The sequence below is a fragment of the Tenrec ecaudatus genome, chromosome 13, assembly GCF_050624435.1.
Source record: "Tenrec ecaudatus isolate mTenEca1 chromosome 13, mTenEca1.hap1, whole genome shotgun sequence".
In the NCBI taxonomy this organism is placed as follows: domain Eukaryota; kingdom Metazoa; phylum Chordata; class Mammalia; order Afrosoricida; family Tenrecidae; genus Tenrec; species Tenrec ecaudatus.
In genome coordinates, this window is record NC_134542.1 from 102,523,776 (window position 1) to 102,541,654 (window position 17,879).

A 17,879-nucleotide genomic window follows, 5' to 3' on the forward strand; every position below is an offset into this window, starting at 1 on the left:
CAGAGACTAAAGTATACTAAAATATACAGGGTCTGTAACCTAGTTTTTTGCTTCAAAAATATGAAGAGTAGGCCTCTCAGCGTTTCTCCAGCAAAATTACTCAAACATCTCCTAGATTTTATTCCTCTAAATTTAGCTATTTTTTATCTTGGCTCCTTTCCCACATGCAAACCACATTAATTTTCTTCTTTCTGGGCCATTATATCTTCTGCCTACATATGTGCTCCCTCTTCACTATTTAAAATTTTGTTTGGGTTTATAAGTTAAGGAAATAGATGTGTGTTTGGCTAGGAAAGCTGGTTTCCTATTTCTCTGTTTCTAAACATACTCCACCTTTCTCAGTACATGAAAAGTATTTTATTTATATTCAGCTACTGTAATGCCTATAAGATGTACCTGTTATCAAAGTCTTTTAGACATGGTAATTACCTCTGGTAAAAGGGTCATTACGTGGAGAAATAGATCACTCTTCCATGCTAACTTATAAAGTCACAATATAATTTAGCAAATGGTGTACATGCTATACTAATGCCTAGCACAGAACCATAATCTATTGACTCACTTTCTCTTTCCAGTAATGGCCTGGATAAACATTGTTATTTTGTCCAATCCAGGCAGTGTGACTCATATAGTAATCCCACCCTCACAATCAATTTATTGATGAAGCAGCCACTGTACCGATTTATTTCGATGAGGATGTTTCAGTGATCATGGACTTTGGAAAATATAATGATCTTTTCCTAGGACATGTCCAAAGTTCAAAGACAAGTCTTGCCAACCATACTCCCCTGGAGAATTCTGACTGTAAAACTTCTTCCAAGATGTGTTCATTGGCTCCATGGCATAGACTCAGCCGCAGACCCATATACAACAGAAGGGAACACGACAGAGTGACCCTAAGCACAACAGAAGGAAACACGGTCAAGGTCTGCACCATCCCAACAGATCTTGTTACGTTGAACCCACTGTTGAGGCTGAAAGGCCAATTACTCTCATTGAGGGTCTCTCTTACCTCCACTAATCCTCACCAAGAGTCTTGGGCACTAATCTCGACTGAGAGAATGTTCCAGATAGCAGAGGAAAAGACTGGCTAGTCTCATTTCTTTGAAGATAGATCTTTCTGATCTTCTGACATTCCATGATACTTTCAGTATTCTTTGGCAATATCATAATTCAAATGCATTAATTCTTCTATGATTTCCCTTATTCACTGGCAGCTTTCACGTCCATATGAAGGGATTAAAAATATCCTATCTTTGGTCAACAGTACCTTCATCCTCATATGACAACTGTGTTCTTGAACACTTAAAGAGGTCTTGTGCAGCAGCTTTACTGAATAAAATAGGTTATTTGATTTCAGGACTGCTAGTTCCATGGGTGTTGATTGTGGATCCAAGTTAAATGAAATCCTTGATCACTTCAATCATATCTCTTTTTATCGTGGTGCTGCCTATTGGTCCATTTGTGAGGATATTGGTTCTCTTTATTTGAATTGGAGTCCCTTTTGAAGGCTTCAGTCTTTGACTTTCATCATCAAGTGCTTCAAGTCTGACTGTTGGTCAATTATTGTGGCCCTTTTAATCATGATTTCTTTTATGGTAAATTATGGTTCTAGACGTTATACACCTGTGACCGTGGTCCCATTTTGTAGGGCCTTCTCTACTGTGTTGATAAACAGGAGGGGTGGGGTAGGCTTGAGACCTCACCTAGGTAGAGGGTAGGGGCCGAGCCATATCCTTTGCTTCCTTTGGGGAGTCTTTAACACCCCACTTTAGTACTAAGTGCAAACTAGGCCACACAGTTTATTTCCTTGAAGACAACCTTGAGACCTTCACCTCAGGACAAGGTATGAACCAAGCCACACTTTTTGTTTCCTTTGGCTACACAATGGTGCCCCCGTATAGTTTAATACATATCACCACACCTGGAAAGCCAGACCTCTTTTCCCGACTGAGCTTTGTTAGAAGCAACAAACTTGCTGTGGCTTTTAGACACTTTTGACTTCTGGTTCTAGATTATGTCACCTAGACACTCCTGGGGAAAGGTAGGTGTGGAATCCAACCTATCAATTGGGCTGGAGCTTGATGGCATCTCCTTGGTGTCCTAAGTTTTGTATAAGAGCGAGAGATGAAGCAGACTTAAATGCTCTTTAATTCTTCACCTTTTCTCGGAGCTGGATCTTACATCTGGTTCCTTGGTTTCCTGTTGTGTCACTTGCTGATCCCAGGAGCTGTCAGGAGGCTACCAGTGGTGGATTCATTCAGCTGACTTTGGACCTCTGCCTCCACCAACCTGTGCCCCTTGCTGTCTCTGCATCATCATCCTGATTCTAGTCCATCATCTTCCATGAGTCAATAGAAGCCAATTCATGGACTCAACTGAACTGGACTTACCTCATTCTACAACTGTGTAAGCCATCTCTTGCTATAACTACCCTTCTACATACAACAATCACAGGTGTTACTGATTTTGTTTCTCTAAAGAACCCTACTAAGGCATTTGGTAAAGTGGAGAGGCAGATAACAAGAAAGATACCCTCACCAAGATGGATTGACATGGTGACTACAATGATACATTCGTACACGACAGTGATTGTGAGAATGGTACAGGACTGGGCTGAGTTTCACTCCACTGTACATAGTTTTACTATGAGTCAGAATCGATTCTGTGGCACCTAACTACAACAACTGTGTGAATCATTTTAAAAATATAAATATCTTTCTAAATACATATACACATCACTGATTTGCTTCTCTAGAGAAAACAGCCTCACAATTTCCCCACCAGCCACAATAGCCAGCTATACAAAAACTGAAGTTTTCTACCAACTTCTTAATTCAGAAGTTGATCAAACATACAACCAAGGTGCACTGATCATTAATGGTCACTGGAATGTGGAAGTTAGAAACAAAGAGGAAAATTCCGTAGTTGGAAACCACGAACTTGGTTTAGAAGTGAAACTAGAGATTGCATATGGAAATTTACAAGACCATGACTGATGCATTGCAAACAACTTATTTCAAAAACATGGCTGAGTAACCAGAACCTCTCTTGATCCCTCTCTCAATTAAAAAAAACTTGGAAAGCAGCAGATAACTCTCAACAGCCTGAGCTCCAGACCCCCATGAGAAACCTCTGCTTACTACGTCTCAGTGCCTTGGAGGGAGGAATTAACACACAGAATCCTATAAAAAGTCACAGATTTTGTGCTGCCAGATGCTGATCCGTGTGCTCTCTCCCCAGCTCTCCAGACCTAAGCAGTGAGTTGACAGTCCCCATCCTCTCTGCTGTCACTAATTAGCGCCACCTCACAAATATAATTTTTAAAGGTTGAGTGCTAACGTGGGCAAAGGATTAACAGGCTTCTGGGCCAAGGGACTGAGCTGCTCCCAATGCATTCATTGAGCACTGCCCAGCTAGAGATGCAGGTCTGATGTGGACTGGCTCCCAACATCTAGATGGAACTTTTGGGAACTGGATTGTGACAGAACCTCCCCCAGAGCGCTGGGGGCAACCTGGTGGGTCCATAATCAAAAGAGCACAGTTAAGGGAAGGAATCAGCTCAGCAATGATTGATTGTTTCTCCACGGGCCCAGAATTTAAGTGCTAGTGGGCCCATGTCCAAATAGAAACGAGGGCCGACTCTGATATACAGGGCCAGCAACTGAAGTAGGTAATGTTATAAATAGTCTCCTCTCTTCCCCAGCATGTCAGTCTGGTGCATAACACTGCCTGTCACTCCCTGGTGACTCAGGTCTTTGAGGGAGGTAATATTTCATTGTTTTCTGTTTGGGGGTCCTGCTGGCAATAGGCTGATGCCAAACTGCATGGCCATCCTTGACTACCCAGGTGCCACAACAGGATGTAGGGACTGCTGTGTACTCAAAAACAAACATAAAAAACAAACACTCTAGGTATCAAAACAAGCAGTCAATCTCTGCACACTTGCAGTAACAAGAGAAAACAACCCAATTAAGTGGAACACATAGAAACGTGGATCCAGAGGAACTTCTGAAGGAGGAGAGGGTCTTGGATCCTCCCATGCGGGAGCTTACAGCAATGATCTCCAGCTGCTTTAAGCAAGTGGAGGAAAAAGTTGACACAAATAGAGGAAAAGAAATAGAAAGGACTATGCAGGAGCTCCTGAGTGTTCTAAAAGGCCATCGTGCAAAAGTAAGTGAAATGCAAGAAATAATCCAAAATCTCTAAACAGAACCACAAAATGCAAACACCAAAATGTTACAACTGGATAATACTTTGAAAGGAAGAATTGGAAAAATGGAAACACGAATCAGTGATCTCAAAGACAAATCTCTGAACCAAAATAGAAGAAGATCAAGTTATAAAACTGACAAAAGAAATGGGATAAAACCTAAGAAATCCATGGGACACCATTAAAAGGAACAACATGCATTTCCATTTTGACACATTTTAAAGTAGCTTCAGTTTGTTTTTTTTAAAATGAAGGGGAAATATAGCTGGATGAAATGTCTAGTGAATCCTCTCTGGTCATGGAGCAGGGTGTGAACAGCCTCGCTGTCATGCAGAGTGCATTGGACAGTGGATTATGGCAGATGTCGTTAGATTAAACTTTAACACCTTAACATCTCCTTTTTGAGCCATTTAAAATCTGTTCTAGTTTTTAATATTTTCTGCTTTCATTTTGACTGAGGTTTTTCTCTGTTTTACTTTGTTACTGTTGTTGTTCTTCTGTGTGTGTGTGTGTTTTCTGTCTCTGAAATCCAGGATAGGCAATCTATGGTGACAATAACTGGATTAATGGTTTCTTAAGGGTATGGCAGAGGAAGTTTGGAAGGGCCCAGGGAGCAAGTGAGGAGCTAAAAATAATGAGAAACTGAGAGAAGAAAATGTTCTGAAATTGATTGTGGTGATACAATCGAATGATTTAATTGTATGATAATTACATGCCAATATAACTGTTAAAATATAAGTGAAAAATATCTATTGTTGTAGAGTAAGTGTTGACTTATCCTTTGACAGAACTGCCCCATGGAGTGTCCAAAGCTGTACATGTTTACAGAAACTGGCTAGCGCATCTGTAACCTGGGAAGAGGCTGGCAGGTCCCCAGTGAAGTCCCAGCCTTTTAGTGCGCAGCAGAACACTACTGCACCACCAGCATTGTTTGCTAAAATATAGTTATACTAAAGAAAAAAACCAGATCAGCTCATTGTCATCCAGTGAATTCTGACTCATGGTGACCCGCTAGGACACGGTAGAACAGCAAGCTGCGGATTTCTCAGACTAACTTTTTGCCAGAGTGGAAAACCTTGCCTTAGTCTACCAGACCTGGCTGACAGTTTCAAAGTGCTGACCTGTGGTAAGCAGCCCAACCCATAACCACTACCCCAGTGGGACCCAATAAAAGTATATTTCCATGAGGAAAAGTAATAAGCTTTCATATTATGACCCAGTCACTATTTATTCACATTACAAATTTGAACAGTAGTTTTGCAGTTTGTTAAAAAAAAACAAAAAAAAACAAAAAACACCTCACTGTCATCCAGTCAGTGCTGACTCATAATGATCCCCTGTGGGTTTCTGAGACTGTAACTGTTGAGTAGACAGCCCGGCCTTTCTCCCTCAGAGCCCCTGGGGGTTTTGAACTGCTAATCAAGCAGATCACAGCAGATGAGCACATCACCAAGACTTTTCTTAGTTTTTAAGTCTTTCTAAACTAATTACAACCAGAATGATCTCTCAGGAACACTGTGGTACAGTGGGTTACGCATTGGGCTTCTAATCACAAGGTTGGCGATTCAGATTCACCAGTTGGTCTGCATGAGGAGGATGCAGCTTTCTGCTCTGATGAATCCTGGCCTTCCAGGTGGGAGAACCTCATTCAATTCTTGGCCAATGCATTTCATGTACAGCCACCACTCATTAGTCAGTGGAGGCTTGTGTATTGCTCTTGTACTTAAAGGCGTGAGCCAAGATTCCAGACAAGGAAGATAAGCATGTGATCTACCTCCAAAACTCAGTCAATAAACACTACATGGATCTCAATGGTTCTGTCAGCAATCTATCATGTGATGATTTGCGAAATGTACTTCCTCTATGTGTTGAGTTTCAATGAGTCGGGCTGAGTACATGGCAGTGACAGCAACAGTTCTAAATCTAATTAAACTGCTGTCATGGAGATCAGCTTTTTTTATTGAGTATCGACTTTATATCATGTTGTTATGCATTTTAACAATACCTATATCCATCCTGAGAGTGGTTTAATGACGATTTAAATTTGAAAAGCTGGAGACTCTGTGAGACACAGTGAGGGCCACAAAGTGGCAGTGCCAGGTCAGCCAGTCGCCAAGGCTCAAAGATACGTATTCCTCACCTTCTATCATTGTTTCCTCTCTGCTTCTCATAATCTACGGAACCTTTCAAGACCCAATCAATGGCAGTCTTTTCCCCGAGGTTTCCCATAAGTCCACTCATCTGCTCTGTCTTCCTCTGGAAACATGGTTTCTGTAGATATACGTCATCTCCTAGACTGTCATTCGTTGATGTTAGTACTTTTTAATATATGACTTATCCTCTCAGAACTTAATTAAAATAAGGCTCTCCATCTGGTAATCATCTGAGAGATATTATTAATTCTGGTATTGAATGATGATCATATATAATCATCTTCAAGCTATGTTTTTGGGTTTTCTTCCTTCCATTTAGCTAAAAAGTTTTGGATATGAAACAATTCACCCTATTTGAAACGGAGTACTGGCACATGGCTGACTTTAGCTTTATGTTGAATTCTACAATACCTAAAACATTCAAAATAATCAAAACTAGAGTTGGAAAAGGAGGGATGGCAGATATTTCACTTGGCTCTTCTATTCAAAATTCCTTAGATTTAAATTTACCGTACTAAGGATAAAGAAAGTACAATAAAAATGGTCATGTTCAGTATTCTATTTATGACCCAAACTCACTGTCATTGAGTCCATTCGAACTCCGAGGGATATTATAGGACAGAGAAGAGCTGCCCCTGTGGTTTTCTGAAAATGTACTTCTTTTCAGGGTTAGAAAGCTTTTTTTTCCTCACAAGAGTTTCTGGTGGTTTTGAACTGATAACCTTGTAGTTAGCAGGCCACTGTGTAACTCAGAACTCCTTCTCTGTATAACAAAATGCCCTATATTAGACCTGCATTTTCACATATAGAAAAACATAAAATAAAATCAGTTTATTCTAACTGGGAGCTCAGAATGTGATCTCAATGTCCCTGAGGAAATTCACTTACATAAACGGCTTGAATTAAGTTGATGATTCACCAATTTTCACTGTCACAAGTCTTTGCTGCATATCTTTATCATCAAGAGTGTTGATGTAACCTGGATGATAAATGCAGCGCATTTTCTCTGAGCTTTAGTATAAATGAACTGAGATTCCCAAACCGTTTGGCAGCATGCATAAATATGCAGTTTTAATTTAGTTAGGGCAGTGTTATACACTGCTGAAGAATTTCCATGAGGCAGAACAAATTTGTCATCGAATTAGAAGGCAAAAGTCGGCTCTGATTATATTCTAGGTGCCACCAACTCAATCTGAAAATTTCACGAGGAATTAGGAACCTCCCACATGTCATTCAGGAAGAAAGAAAATTAACCATGACAACATGGGTGCATGTTCATTGTTCTGCTTTTATGGCACAGGCTTCATGTCAGAAATAAATTATACTGTTCCGCGAGGAAATTTTTCTTTCTTACCCCATCATTTCATAAGCATAAAATTCAACATGGCCTCAAAAATAGCCCTGATCATAAACAGGATGGACCCCAAACCCTGTGTTTATAATGCCGATCAGTTCAAGTAAATGTTGACTGTTATGTGAAATATATTTGGCCAGTGAAAATGAAAATTGGAAAAGATTGTAAATAGATCACTCCAAATGATTTATCAGCATAAATGAATTATGCAATTAAAAAAACAAAAAACCCACCCAAAAAAATAGCCCTGATCAGAAGAAGAAAAATATCCAGGTATTGAAACTGAGGTGGTGTCAATAAGTAGATATATTTTCTAACACTTGTTATGATGGTTTTGAGGTGCATCCCACTTTATCACTCAGTTTAGATAAGCTTAAAGACTATAATCTAAAGTCCATTACACACAGCTCATTTATCTATTCAAAACTCAAACTCATTGCCACGGAGTTGATTGAGACTTAGAGTGACATGAGGGTGCTAATGAGGTAGGTGCTAGGTTTCTATTCACAGCGTCTCTACATTTGCTAACTTGATGGGACTCCCAAACCAAAACTCACTGCCATCAAGTCAGTGCTGACACATGGTGACCTCTGGTGGGTTTCCGAGACGCTAACTGTTTACAGGAGTAGAAAGCCAGTTTTTGTCCCACAGAGTTGCTGATAGTTTCAAACTTGTGGATCACAGCCCCACACGGAATCACTGCACCACCAAGCCTCCATGGGCAGCTAGGATTACGTATAGTATTGTTTCCGGTTAAGTGATGAGGTCAAATTCTGTGTTACTACTGGTTGAATATGTAATCATGTGAGTAAGAACATTTTACATGGAGAATCAGATCATTAGTGTGCGTCTGCTAGTTGAACTTCATCAGTCGGTAGAGCTAACTTTCTCCATGGTAGTCAAAGACCCCCATTCAATTGGTTGTGCTATTGGAATTGCTTCCCATAGGAAGATCTATTGGATCAAGTCTCTGCTATTTTTGGAATTGAACATAACACTGTATATATGTTAAAAAAAATGGAGTCCAAGAGGAGAAAACATTCATTTTCTACTATTTTCCTCTTCTGTTCTATTCAGTCACTTCACTAAACCTTTTGGAGATCAAGATCCCAGTAAAATGTCCCTATACAAAAATACCTCGATTGTCAAAGTGATCTTAGCTCACACTACTGAAACAGCAAAACTCAAAAGAAAATCTGTTCAGTTTTCCTAGCTTTGCTTGATTAGTCAAACTGAACATCCACCTTGACAATTCTGTAGAGGTGGAGCCTGGGTCCTACGTCCAGCCTGGCCTCGGACCCCAAGGATGACGCTTTAGTCTAGTGTGTGTGTTAGTATATTCACACATTCTCATTGTACTTGTTTTGGTGTATGTGTTTTGAGTAAAATATCCTAATCATGGATGCAAAGAAAGTGATTAATACCAGAAGCAATGCTAAGAGGAAACCCGTGAGGATGACGATAGAGTTAGAGAAAGAAATCATTGTAAATTTGAATCATGTTGCCACTTGTCTAATTTGGAGGCTGAGCACATATGGATAAGTCGACATTATCAGCATTTTTGAGGGACAAAAAGATGATTAAAGCTGTTAATGTAGCAAAAGATGTGAAATCGAACTGATCTCGGATATCTATGTGTAACCTCCTCTCTGGGAGATGGGCAATGGGGAGGTGGGTGAAGGGAGACGCCGGGGAGTGTAAGATAAGATATAATAATTATTTATAAACTATCAAGGGACCTGGTGGGGAGCGGGGAGGGAGGGGGATGGGGAAAAAAAAGGGAAACCGAGCTGATTCCAGGAACCCAAGTGGAAGGTGAATTATGAGAATGACGAGTGCAACGAATGTATAAGGGTGCTTTGCTCAATTGATGTATGTACAGACTGTGATAAGAACCTTATGAGCCCCCAAAAAAAGATTTTTAAAAAAAGATATGAAATCATTAATCATGAAACAAAGACCCAGACTGGTGACGAAGTTGAAAAGTTACAGTTAATCTGTGTGAATCAGAAGCAACTGGATGGCGATAGCATATCTGAGACAGTGATATGCAAGAAGGCTAATGGCCTTTACAGTGATTTCTTTAAAAACACATTTTACTGAGGGATCTCATAGCTCTTGTAACAATCCATATATCAATTTATCAAGCACATTTGTACATATGTGGCCATCATTATTTTCTAGACATTTATTTTCTGTTGTGCCCTTGGTGTCTGCTCCTCCCTCTCCCCCACCCTCATGCCCCTTGATAAATTACAATTATTTTCATATCTTACACCGACCACTGTCTCCCTTCCCCGGCTTCTGTTGCTCATGCCCCTGGCGGGTGGGTGGGGGCGCGGTTATGTGTGGATCACCACTGAAAGACGTTCGGTGAGTGCAGGCCCAAGCACTCAAAGCCAATCGTGGCTGGTTTGAAAAAGTTAAAGGAGAACAGGCTTACACACGAAAGGGGAAGGAGTCAGTGCAAATAAAGATGAACCCCATAAATTGGTGGCTGAGTTTGCTGCATTAGCCAAGGAGGCTGAAAATTTCATTCCCCAGCAAGTGTTCAACTGAGACAAAACCAGACTTTTTTGAGGCGGGGGTGGGGGGGGTCACGGGGAGGAGGAGGGGGAAGCCCAATAGGGACCTTCCTTACTAAAGAGGAAAAGGCATTGCCAGGCCACAGCCTAGAAAGCAGAGGCTCCCCATGTTTGTATGTGGGAATGCTAGTGGCGATTGTAAAGTGATGCCTAGATTACTGTGCCATTCTGAAAACCCACCGGTTTTTTAAACAAAACATAATGAAAAATAAGATAATTTTATTTACTGTATTGTTTTGATATTTAATTTACTATATTTATTGTGTTTAGATGATTTAGGGGTATCTCCACAGCTAGGGCTGTTAATGTTGTGTTAAAGTTCTGGAAATTTTTATAAGTTTAATTTTCATGCCTCCAAATCAATTCTTTGCTTTTCCGTTATTTCTTATGGGGAAACTACGTTTGGTTCTTGAAGTTCTTGGTGTTCGAAGACAAATTAGGAATGAATTGAGTTTGACAACAGCGATATCACTGCATTGTGTTTTAGGACAACCAACCCCTGGCCATGCTGTCCATTCCAATTAATGGTGCTGTAGGTACCGCAGAGGAGCCCTGGTGGTGTCATGCTTATCAGTTGGGCTGAAATCCGCATCATCAGCAGCTCGAGACAAACAGCTGCTCTGAGGGAGAAAACCTGGGCTTTTTACTCACTCAAAGGGTGACAGTCTGAGAAACCCACAAGGGGTCACTGGCTCTGACTTGATGGAAACGAGGTTGGAGTTTTGGGTTTATGTATTGCTCAGCCGAACTTTGCTACAAAGGGTTTTCCAAGCTGTGACCTCTGGTATCAGATAGTTAGTGCTTCTTCCAGCTTATTGTAGGTGGATTCTTACTACCAATCTCTTGTGTAGTAGGTGAGTGTTTCCCCATTGGCAGAGACAGTGTATCTTTAACTTTAGGGAAATCAGTAAGCAAAGCAGTCACTCTCTAAATGCATGCTCAATTGCACTGACATCAAACCTCTTTCCTGAAACCTGCTCAAGACATTTAACCTTTGTAAGCCTCAAGTTCTCATCTGTAAGAAATATATTGTCTCTAAAACTTTCAAAATTCCATATGGCGCACATGATATTGCATGCACACATGTGAAAACTCTCCACCTGGTACCTGCCACGCGAAACTAAAATCAAACCTATTATGGTTGAGTTGAATTCAACTCATGGGACAGCTTGGGAACAAGAGTAAAATTGCTATGTATGATTTTTTTTCCTGTCATCTTGGCAGAAGCATATCTCCAGGCCTTCATACATAGAACTTCAGAGAGGATTCAAACAGCCAACTTTGGGTTCATAGCGGAACTCAAACCTCTGCCCCACCCAGGGGCTCTTCTGGGCACGTGGGGAATGATTCACAGTTATGCTTCTCCAGAATATTTTTTTACTAAATGGGTTTCAATGTGTGCTCCCCCTGTTATATTTTTCAGAGGTTTCTGCAGTTTTCAAGGCTGGCACGTCCGTTACGTACATGCTTCAGGAGCTTTACCCTGTGAGCAAGAGCACAAACCTCTCATCCTCAGCTATTTACATGGATGCAGTGCCATCCAAGGAAGACATTGCATTTAGCTTTATGACAGCACAGGCACCCAGCCTCCTGCTCTACATCAATTCCTCTTCCCAGGACTTCCTGGCCGTCCTGCTCTGCAAAAATGGTGAGTGTTCATGCTTAATGTGACGTGGCGTCTCAGACTGGGCTGGAGACACTGATTAAAGTATCCACAACTTTACTTCATCTCAACCAATATTTGGTCCCTCAGGCAGCTTTTCCCCCAGGTTTCAGCCAAAGCTGTGGTTATATTTGTTGTGTTGCAACTGGTCTTCAGGGCCAGTGTCAAATCACTGCTGAAGTCTCAGGTGCTTTGCTTGTTTCATTGTCTCAGCTATGTGGCAATAATTCTTTCTCACTTATTCAGAGTTGGAATCCAGTAAGTGTAAAGGTCAAGATCATAAGAAGATTTTAATTTCAGAATGACACTGGTCACATGTATCTGTCATCTTCGCGGCAGTTTTCTTTACTAAAGATGATTACAACAACTTGCAAGAATGCAAATTGCAGTACTGAATGTGTAGATCTTTAAAAAGTAGCACGTGTGAGTCATCACCTTGCAGGAGAGGGGCTGGTTCTGAGGGTCACTTTTTAAAAAATAGTTTTATGGACATATATACTTCACATATCATAAAATTTAATTGTTCAATCATATTAAGAAGATTTGTACAATAATTACCACAATTAATTCAGAACATTTTCTTCTCATACTCATTATTGTTAGTTCCCTATTTCCCCCTATCCTCCCCTCCCATGCCCTTATCAAGTCTCTATATATCTACATATTCAGAATTTAATATGCATAAAATTTATTACACAAAAATTTATACATACGCAAAATAAAACACATCACACACAATCATGGAAAGCAAACAAATAAAGAATAAAAACAGGAATGATTAGACAAAACATAGAAAAACCCCAGTCAAAGAGAAAGCAGAAAATATTAAACACTGAAGCAATTTTGAAACGGTCATAAAGGAGATGGAATAAAAAGATATTACCTTCTAACCTAACTACATCTGCATTATCGACTTTAAATGCTCTCTGACTGATAAACAAAGCTATTTACACCCATCCATTATGGTCTAGGGAGGCTTAAGCCATGTGGGGACATTGCAAATGAGTTCCGGGCTTCCACTGTCATCCATAACGTTCCATAAACCAGGTGTTCACAATTTAAGCACTGCTACTATTCCCTCCTTCAGATTTGGGTTTAATACCAAAATAATAGTTTACAATCCTTGGATCAGATAGGCTGGTGTGCTCTTCGTGTGGTCTTAGTTGATGCCTCGCTTAGATGGGTCTTTGTCGAAAACAAGCTGTCAAGACCCCAGACACTATTCTTTCTGATAGCTGTGCACCATCTACTGTCTTCAGACTTTGCCACAGCACTCATCTCTTCAGGGATCTCTTTATGGAAGCAAGCATCAAGCTGGGCCAGGCCATACGAATTAAGTGTGGGCTAGAATTAACTGTGACCCCCAATCCATTTATATATCTATGGTTTATATTTATGCCTGGTTCATTTTAAAGACATCATTATCATTTTATGATAGAGAACATTGTAAATCATCCCCTGGGACATAAATTAATTCTATTCATTGTGTCATTCATTTAACCAATCATATAGAATTTAAAATACTGTTGAGAAAAGGAAATTATACAAGTAGAGGCTAGATTCAGACTTCAATATGTGGATTAATATATTTTATTAATATATACAAATTATTTATGTTGATATATACAAAATATATATAATAAATATACACAAAGAGTTTAATATATTAAATTCAAGTGACTAGACACTATTTACACAAATAAGGGTTCATGATAGGGCAAATTTTTCAATAACATTTATTAACAAGACAGAACTATGCCTACCAGACTAATGCATGTCATCAGAAAGCAAGGAGAGAGAGCATTAAAATAGTGAAAATATGGTAGTCCCGAGCCAGAATTCACTGGGCACCCTCAAAACAAGAATCTGATCCAAAGTCCCCAAACCACCAGTTCCATAACCTTGGTTTAGAAGTAGCATGTTTCTTCTCGCACTGGGGTTTTTTAGCCTAAAGTCCAAGGGCGTAGGCCAGTTCCTTTTATCTGCTACAGGTGAGTTTGAGGTAAAGCCCATTGCACTTAGTGGGGTTTGTACATTAAGTTCTCCTGGTGTGACCTATGAAGAATGTTGCTCACCTCAAAAGGACAGTCTAAAGGACACCTTTAGGCACATGACGTGGGCCATCAAGGACTGCATAGAAACTAGGTTAAAAGTTCCATTTAGGAATATAATAGCAGGTATATTCTTCTCTTGGGTTCTATATGAGTATTGTTAAGGTTTTGTTGTTGTTTTGTTTTTGTGGGGGTGAGGGTTCCCTATGGGACTTTACTTCTCCCGGTTTACCCACCAACGGTAATCGAATCTCCTTCTTTGAGACATCCATCCATCCCTCCCATCTTGGCTTCAATTTCCAATAATGTTCACGTGTCATCTGTTGACTTTGGGTAAACGTAACACAACATTGTATGTCAACACCTGAATGGTTTTCTCCCTCTCCCTGCATCTTGAAAAACTGACCCCAGCAGAGGTGAGGTGGCCTCTGTTGAAGTGATTTTGAAGATGTGCATCTAAAGAGGGTGATACATCGTGCTCATGGGCACAAAGGCAGGCTCTCGACTTTGTTGCTTGGAATTCATGCAATATTTGTCCTTTGTGATTGAATAACTTCACCAAGCATAGTGGTTTCCACGTCTATCTATGCCACAATAGGCTCATGGTTTCATCTCTGTATTTCAGGGATGAAAAATATTCCATTATATGTATGTGCCAGTGTTTCTTTATCCATTGTTCTGCTGATGGGCATTTGGGCTGTTTCCAGCATTTCGCTACTGTGAACTGTGCTGCAATGAACATGTGGGAGCATATGTCTATTCATGTTCTGTCTATTGTATCTTTGGGATATGTGCCCAGCAATGGCAGTGCTGGATGGTATGGTATTCCTATTGCTAGTTGCTTTGATATTGTCAGTGTACCATTGAGTCAGTTCCGACCAATAGTGGCCCTATGCACAACAAAACTAAACACTACGCAGGCTCGGGTGATACTTCACAATTGTCCCTAGGCCTCAGCCCATTGATTCGGTCACTATGTCAACAAATCTCATAGAGGAATTTCTTATTTTTCGCTGCCCCTCAACTTCACCAAGCATGATGCCCTTCTCCAGGGACTGATCTCTCCTGACAACATGTCCAAAGTATGTAAGTCTCACCATCCTCTCTTCTAAGGAGCACTCTGGCCTTACTTCTTCCAAGACAGATTGGTTTGTCTTTTAAGCAGCCCGTGGTACTTTCAATATTCTGCTCCAGCACCACAATTCAAGAATCGATTCTGCTTTGGTCTTCCTTCTTCAATGTCCAACTTCTACGTGCATATGAGGCAATTGAAAATACCATGGCTCGCTCGAGTCAGGAGCACCTTAGTCCTCAAAGCAGCATTTCTGCTTTCTAATACTCTAAAGAAACCTTGTACAGAAGATGTGTCTAATGCAATGTCTTTTGGTCTCTTGGCTGCTGTTTCCATGAGCATCAATTGTGAATCCAAGCAAGACAAACTCCTCAACAACTTTAACCCTGTCTCCATTTATCATGACGTTGACTCGTGGTGAGGATTTGGGTCTTTTCCATACGGAGTCCTAATCCATACTGAAAGCTGTACCTTTGACCGTCATCAATTAGTGCTTCAGGTCTGCATCACTTTCAGTAATTAAGGTAATGTCATCTGCATATGGAAGGTTGTTAATAAGCCTTCCTCTGATCTTGAGGCAGCATTCTTCTTGATATAATCAAGTTTCTCTAACTATGATGAGAGGATACAACCCTGATCCACACATTTCCTGAATTTAAGCCATGCAGTATTCATTGGTCTTTTTGCACAACTGCCTCTTGATTGATGTGCGAGCTCCACATAAGCACAATGAAGTATTTTGAAATTCCCAATGGTTTTAGCTAGCACCATCTTGCTTCCCATAATGGTTGTACATATTTACAAGCCCACCACGATGTGTGAGAGTTACTATCACTTTGCACCCTCTCCAGCATTTGTTGTCTAGTATTTTTTTTCAATTGGGCTGTAGTTTGGAGTGTAAGGTGATACCTCATCATTGTATTGTTGCTTTGATATGCATCTTCCAGATCGTTAGTGATTCAGAGCATTGCTGCATGTGTTTGCTAGCCATTTGAGTGTCATCCTCTGTGAATTTTCTATCCATGGCCTTTGCTGACCTTTTAATTGGATTTTGTTTTCTTACTAAGGTGATGCAAAAGTATATAGATTTTAGTAATTAATCTATTGTCCATTGTATCATTACGAATTTTTCCCCAATCCGTAGGCTCGCCTTTTGTTCGCTTGATGAAGTCCTTTGATGTGCTTCGGTGTCTTGTTTTTAATAGGACCTATTCATCTCTTTAGTCTTCCACTGTGTGCACTTTATTATATTGGATGGTTCATTGATGCCCCATAAAAGGGCTATAAGTGGTCCCAATTTTCTCATTGATTTTTCTTATAGATTTGGGGGTTACATTTAGGTTTCTAGTCCATCTGAGTTCCTTTTTGTGTATGGGGTGAAGTGTGGAGCCTCTTTCATTCTTCTGAAGATGGAGATCTAGTTTCCAGCACCATTTGTTAAAGAGAGTATCCCTTTCCCATTTCATGAATTTGGTCCTTTGTCAAAAATCAATTGCCTTTAGGTGGATGCTTTTATCTCTCAGTATTTTAAACTCTTCCATTGGTCTTTGTATTTATCATTGGCTCAGTACCGGGCTGTTTTGACTATTGTGAAGTTGGGCAGTGCAAGGACTCTACTTCGGTCCCTTTGCAAAGTCTGTTGCTTATCCTGAGCCTCTTCTCTTTCCTTGTGGACTTGGTCATTAGTCTGTCCATTTCTTTAAAGAATGAATTTGAATCAGAATTCCATTGTATTTTTATATCGATTCAAATAGTAGTGACATTTTCATAATATTAAGTCCCCCTACCAATGAACATTGGTGTCATAGTGGTTACACATTGGGATGCTAACCGCAAAGTTGGCAGTTCAAAACAACCACCCACTCCTTGAGGAAAAGACAGTGGTTTCTACTGCCACAAAGATTTATTCTCGGACACTCACAGTTCTACCCTGTCCTAGAGGGTAACTTTGTGTCAGTTGACTGGATGGCAGTGAGTTCTACCAATGAAAATCAGATATTCTTCCAATTGTGTAGGTCTCTTTTGCTTTCTTGTAACAATGTTCTATAGTTTTCTTTGTACTGTTTTGTTTTTAGTGATGTTTATTGCTCAATATTTCACCTTTGTGTGGTTATTGTAAATGGCACTGTTTTCTTGGTGTCTTTTTGGGCACTTGTTGCTGGTATATAGGAATCTGAATGATTCTTTTTTTTTTTTGGCTTGTTAATCTTGTATCCTGATACTTTACCAAATACCTCGATTATTTCCAGCACTTTTTTTTGTGGAATCCTGGGGTTCTCTCTATATATCATATCATCTTCTTTTAATGAGAACTTCACTTCTCTTCTAAATTGTGTTCCTTTGATTTCTTGTTGTTTTATAGTGATTGTCAGAATATATTCTGGGGGTGCTGGAGAAGACTAATACTGTTATGTTTTTGGAAGGAGTTCTCTATATATGTCTAAGTAGTCGGGATGGATGATTGTGTTGTTTAGCTCTTCTGTTTCTTTATTTATTTTCTTTCCTGGTGATCTGTCTTTTCTTGATAGAAGAGTGCCTAAGTGTTCTACTATTATTGTCATGCTGTTTACTTCTGTTCCCACCTCTGAGCAGGTGATTGATGCATTTCTAGGGTCATTAGCTAGATGCATATGCTAGTGTGTTTATTAACTTATGTTAGTGTTAGTAGAATTAACACTATGTTTTAAATGTTCCTGGTGTATTATTCTTTTAATTGTTATGTAGTGTCCATTCTTATATCTCATTATGTTATTTCCCATGAAGTCTATTTTATGAGATTTCTGTTGCC

The 17,879-nt window shown here is 40.0% G+C and overlaps 1 protein-coding gene across 2 annotated transcripts in view; it reads left to right on the forward strand.

Moving 5' to 3' along the window:
• Positions 1-17,879, forward strand: part of CNTNAP5 (contactin associated protein family member 5) — a 1,091,618-nt gene that overhangs the window by 979,348 nt on the left and 94,391 nt on the right. For both annotated transcript variants that reach the window (XM_075529285.1, XM_075529286.1), the window contains exon 19: positions 11,729-11,953. In XM_075529285.1, coding sequence (XP_075385400.1) covers positions 11,729-11,953 — 225 coding nt within the window. The remainder of the gene's footprint in view (positions 1-11,728; positions 11,954-17,879) is intronic.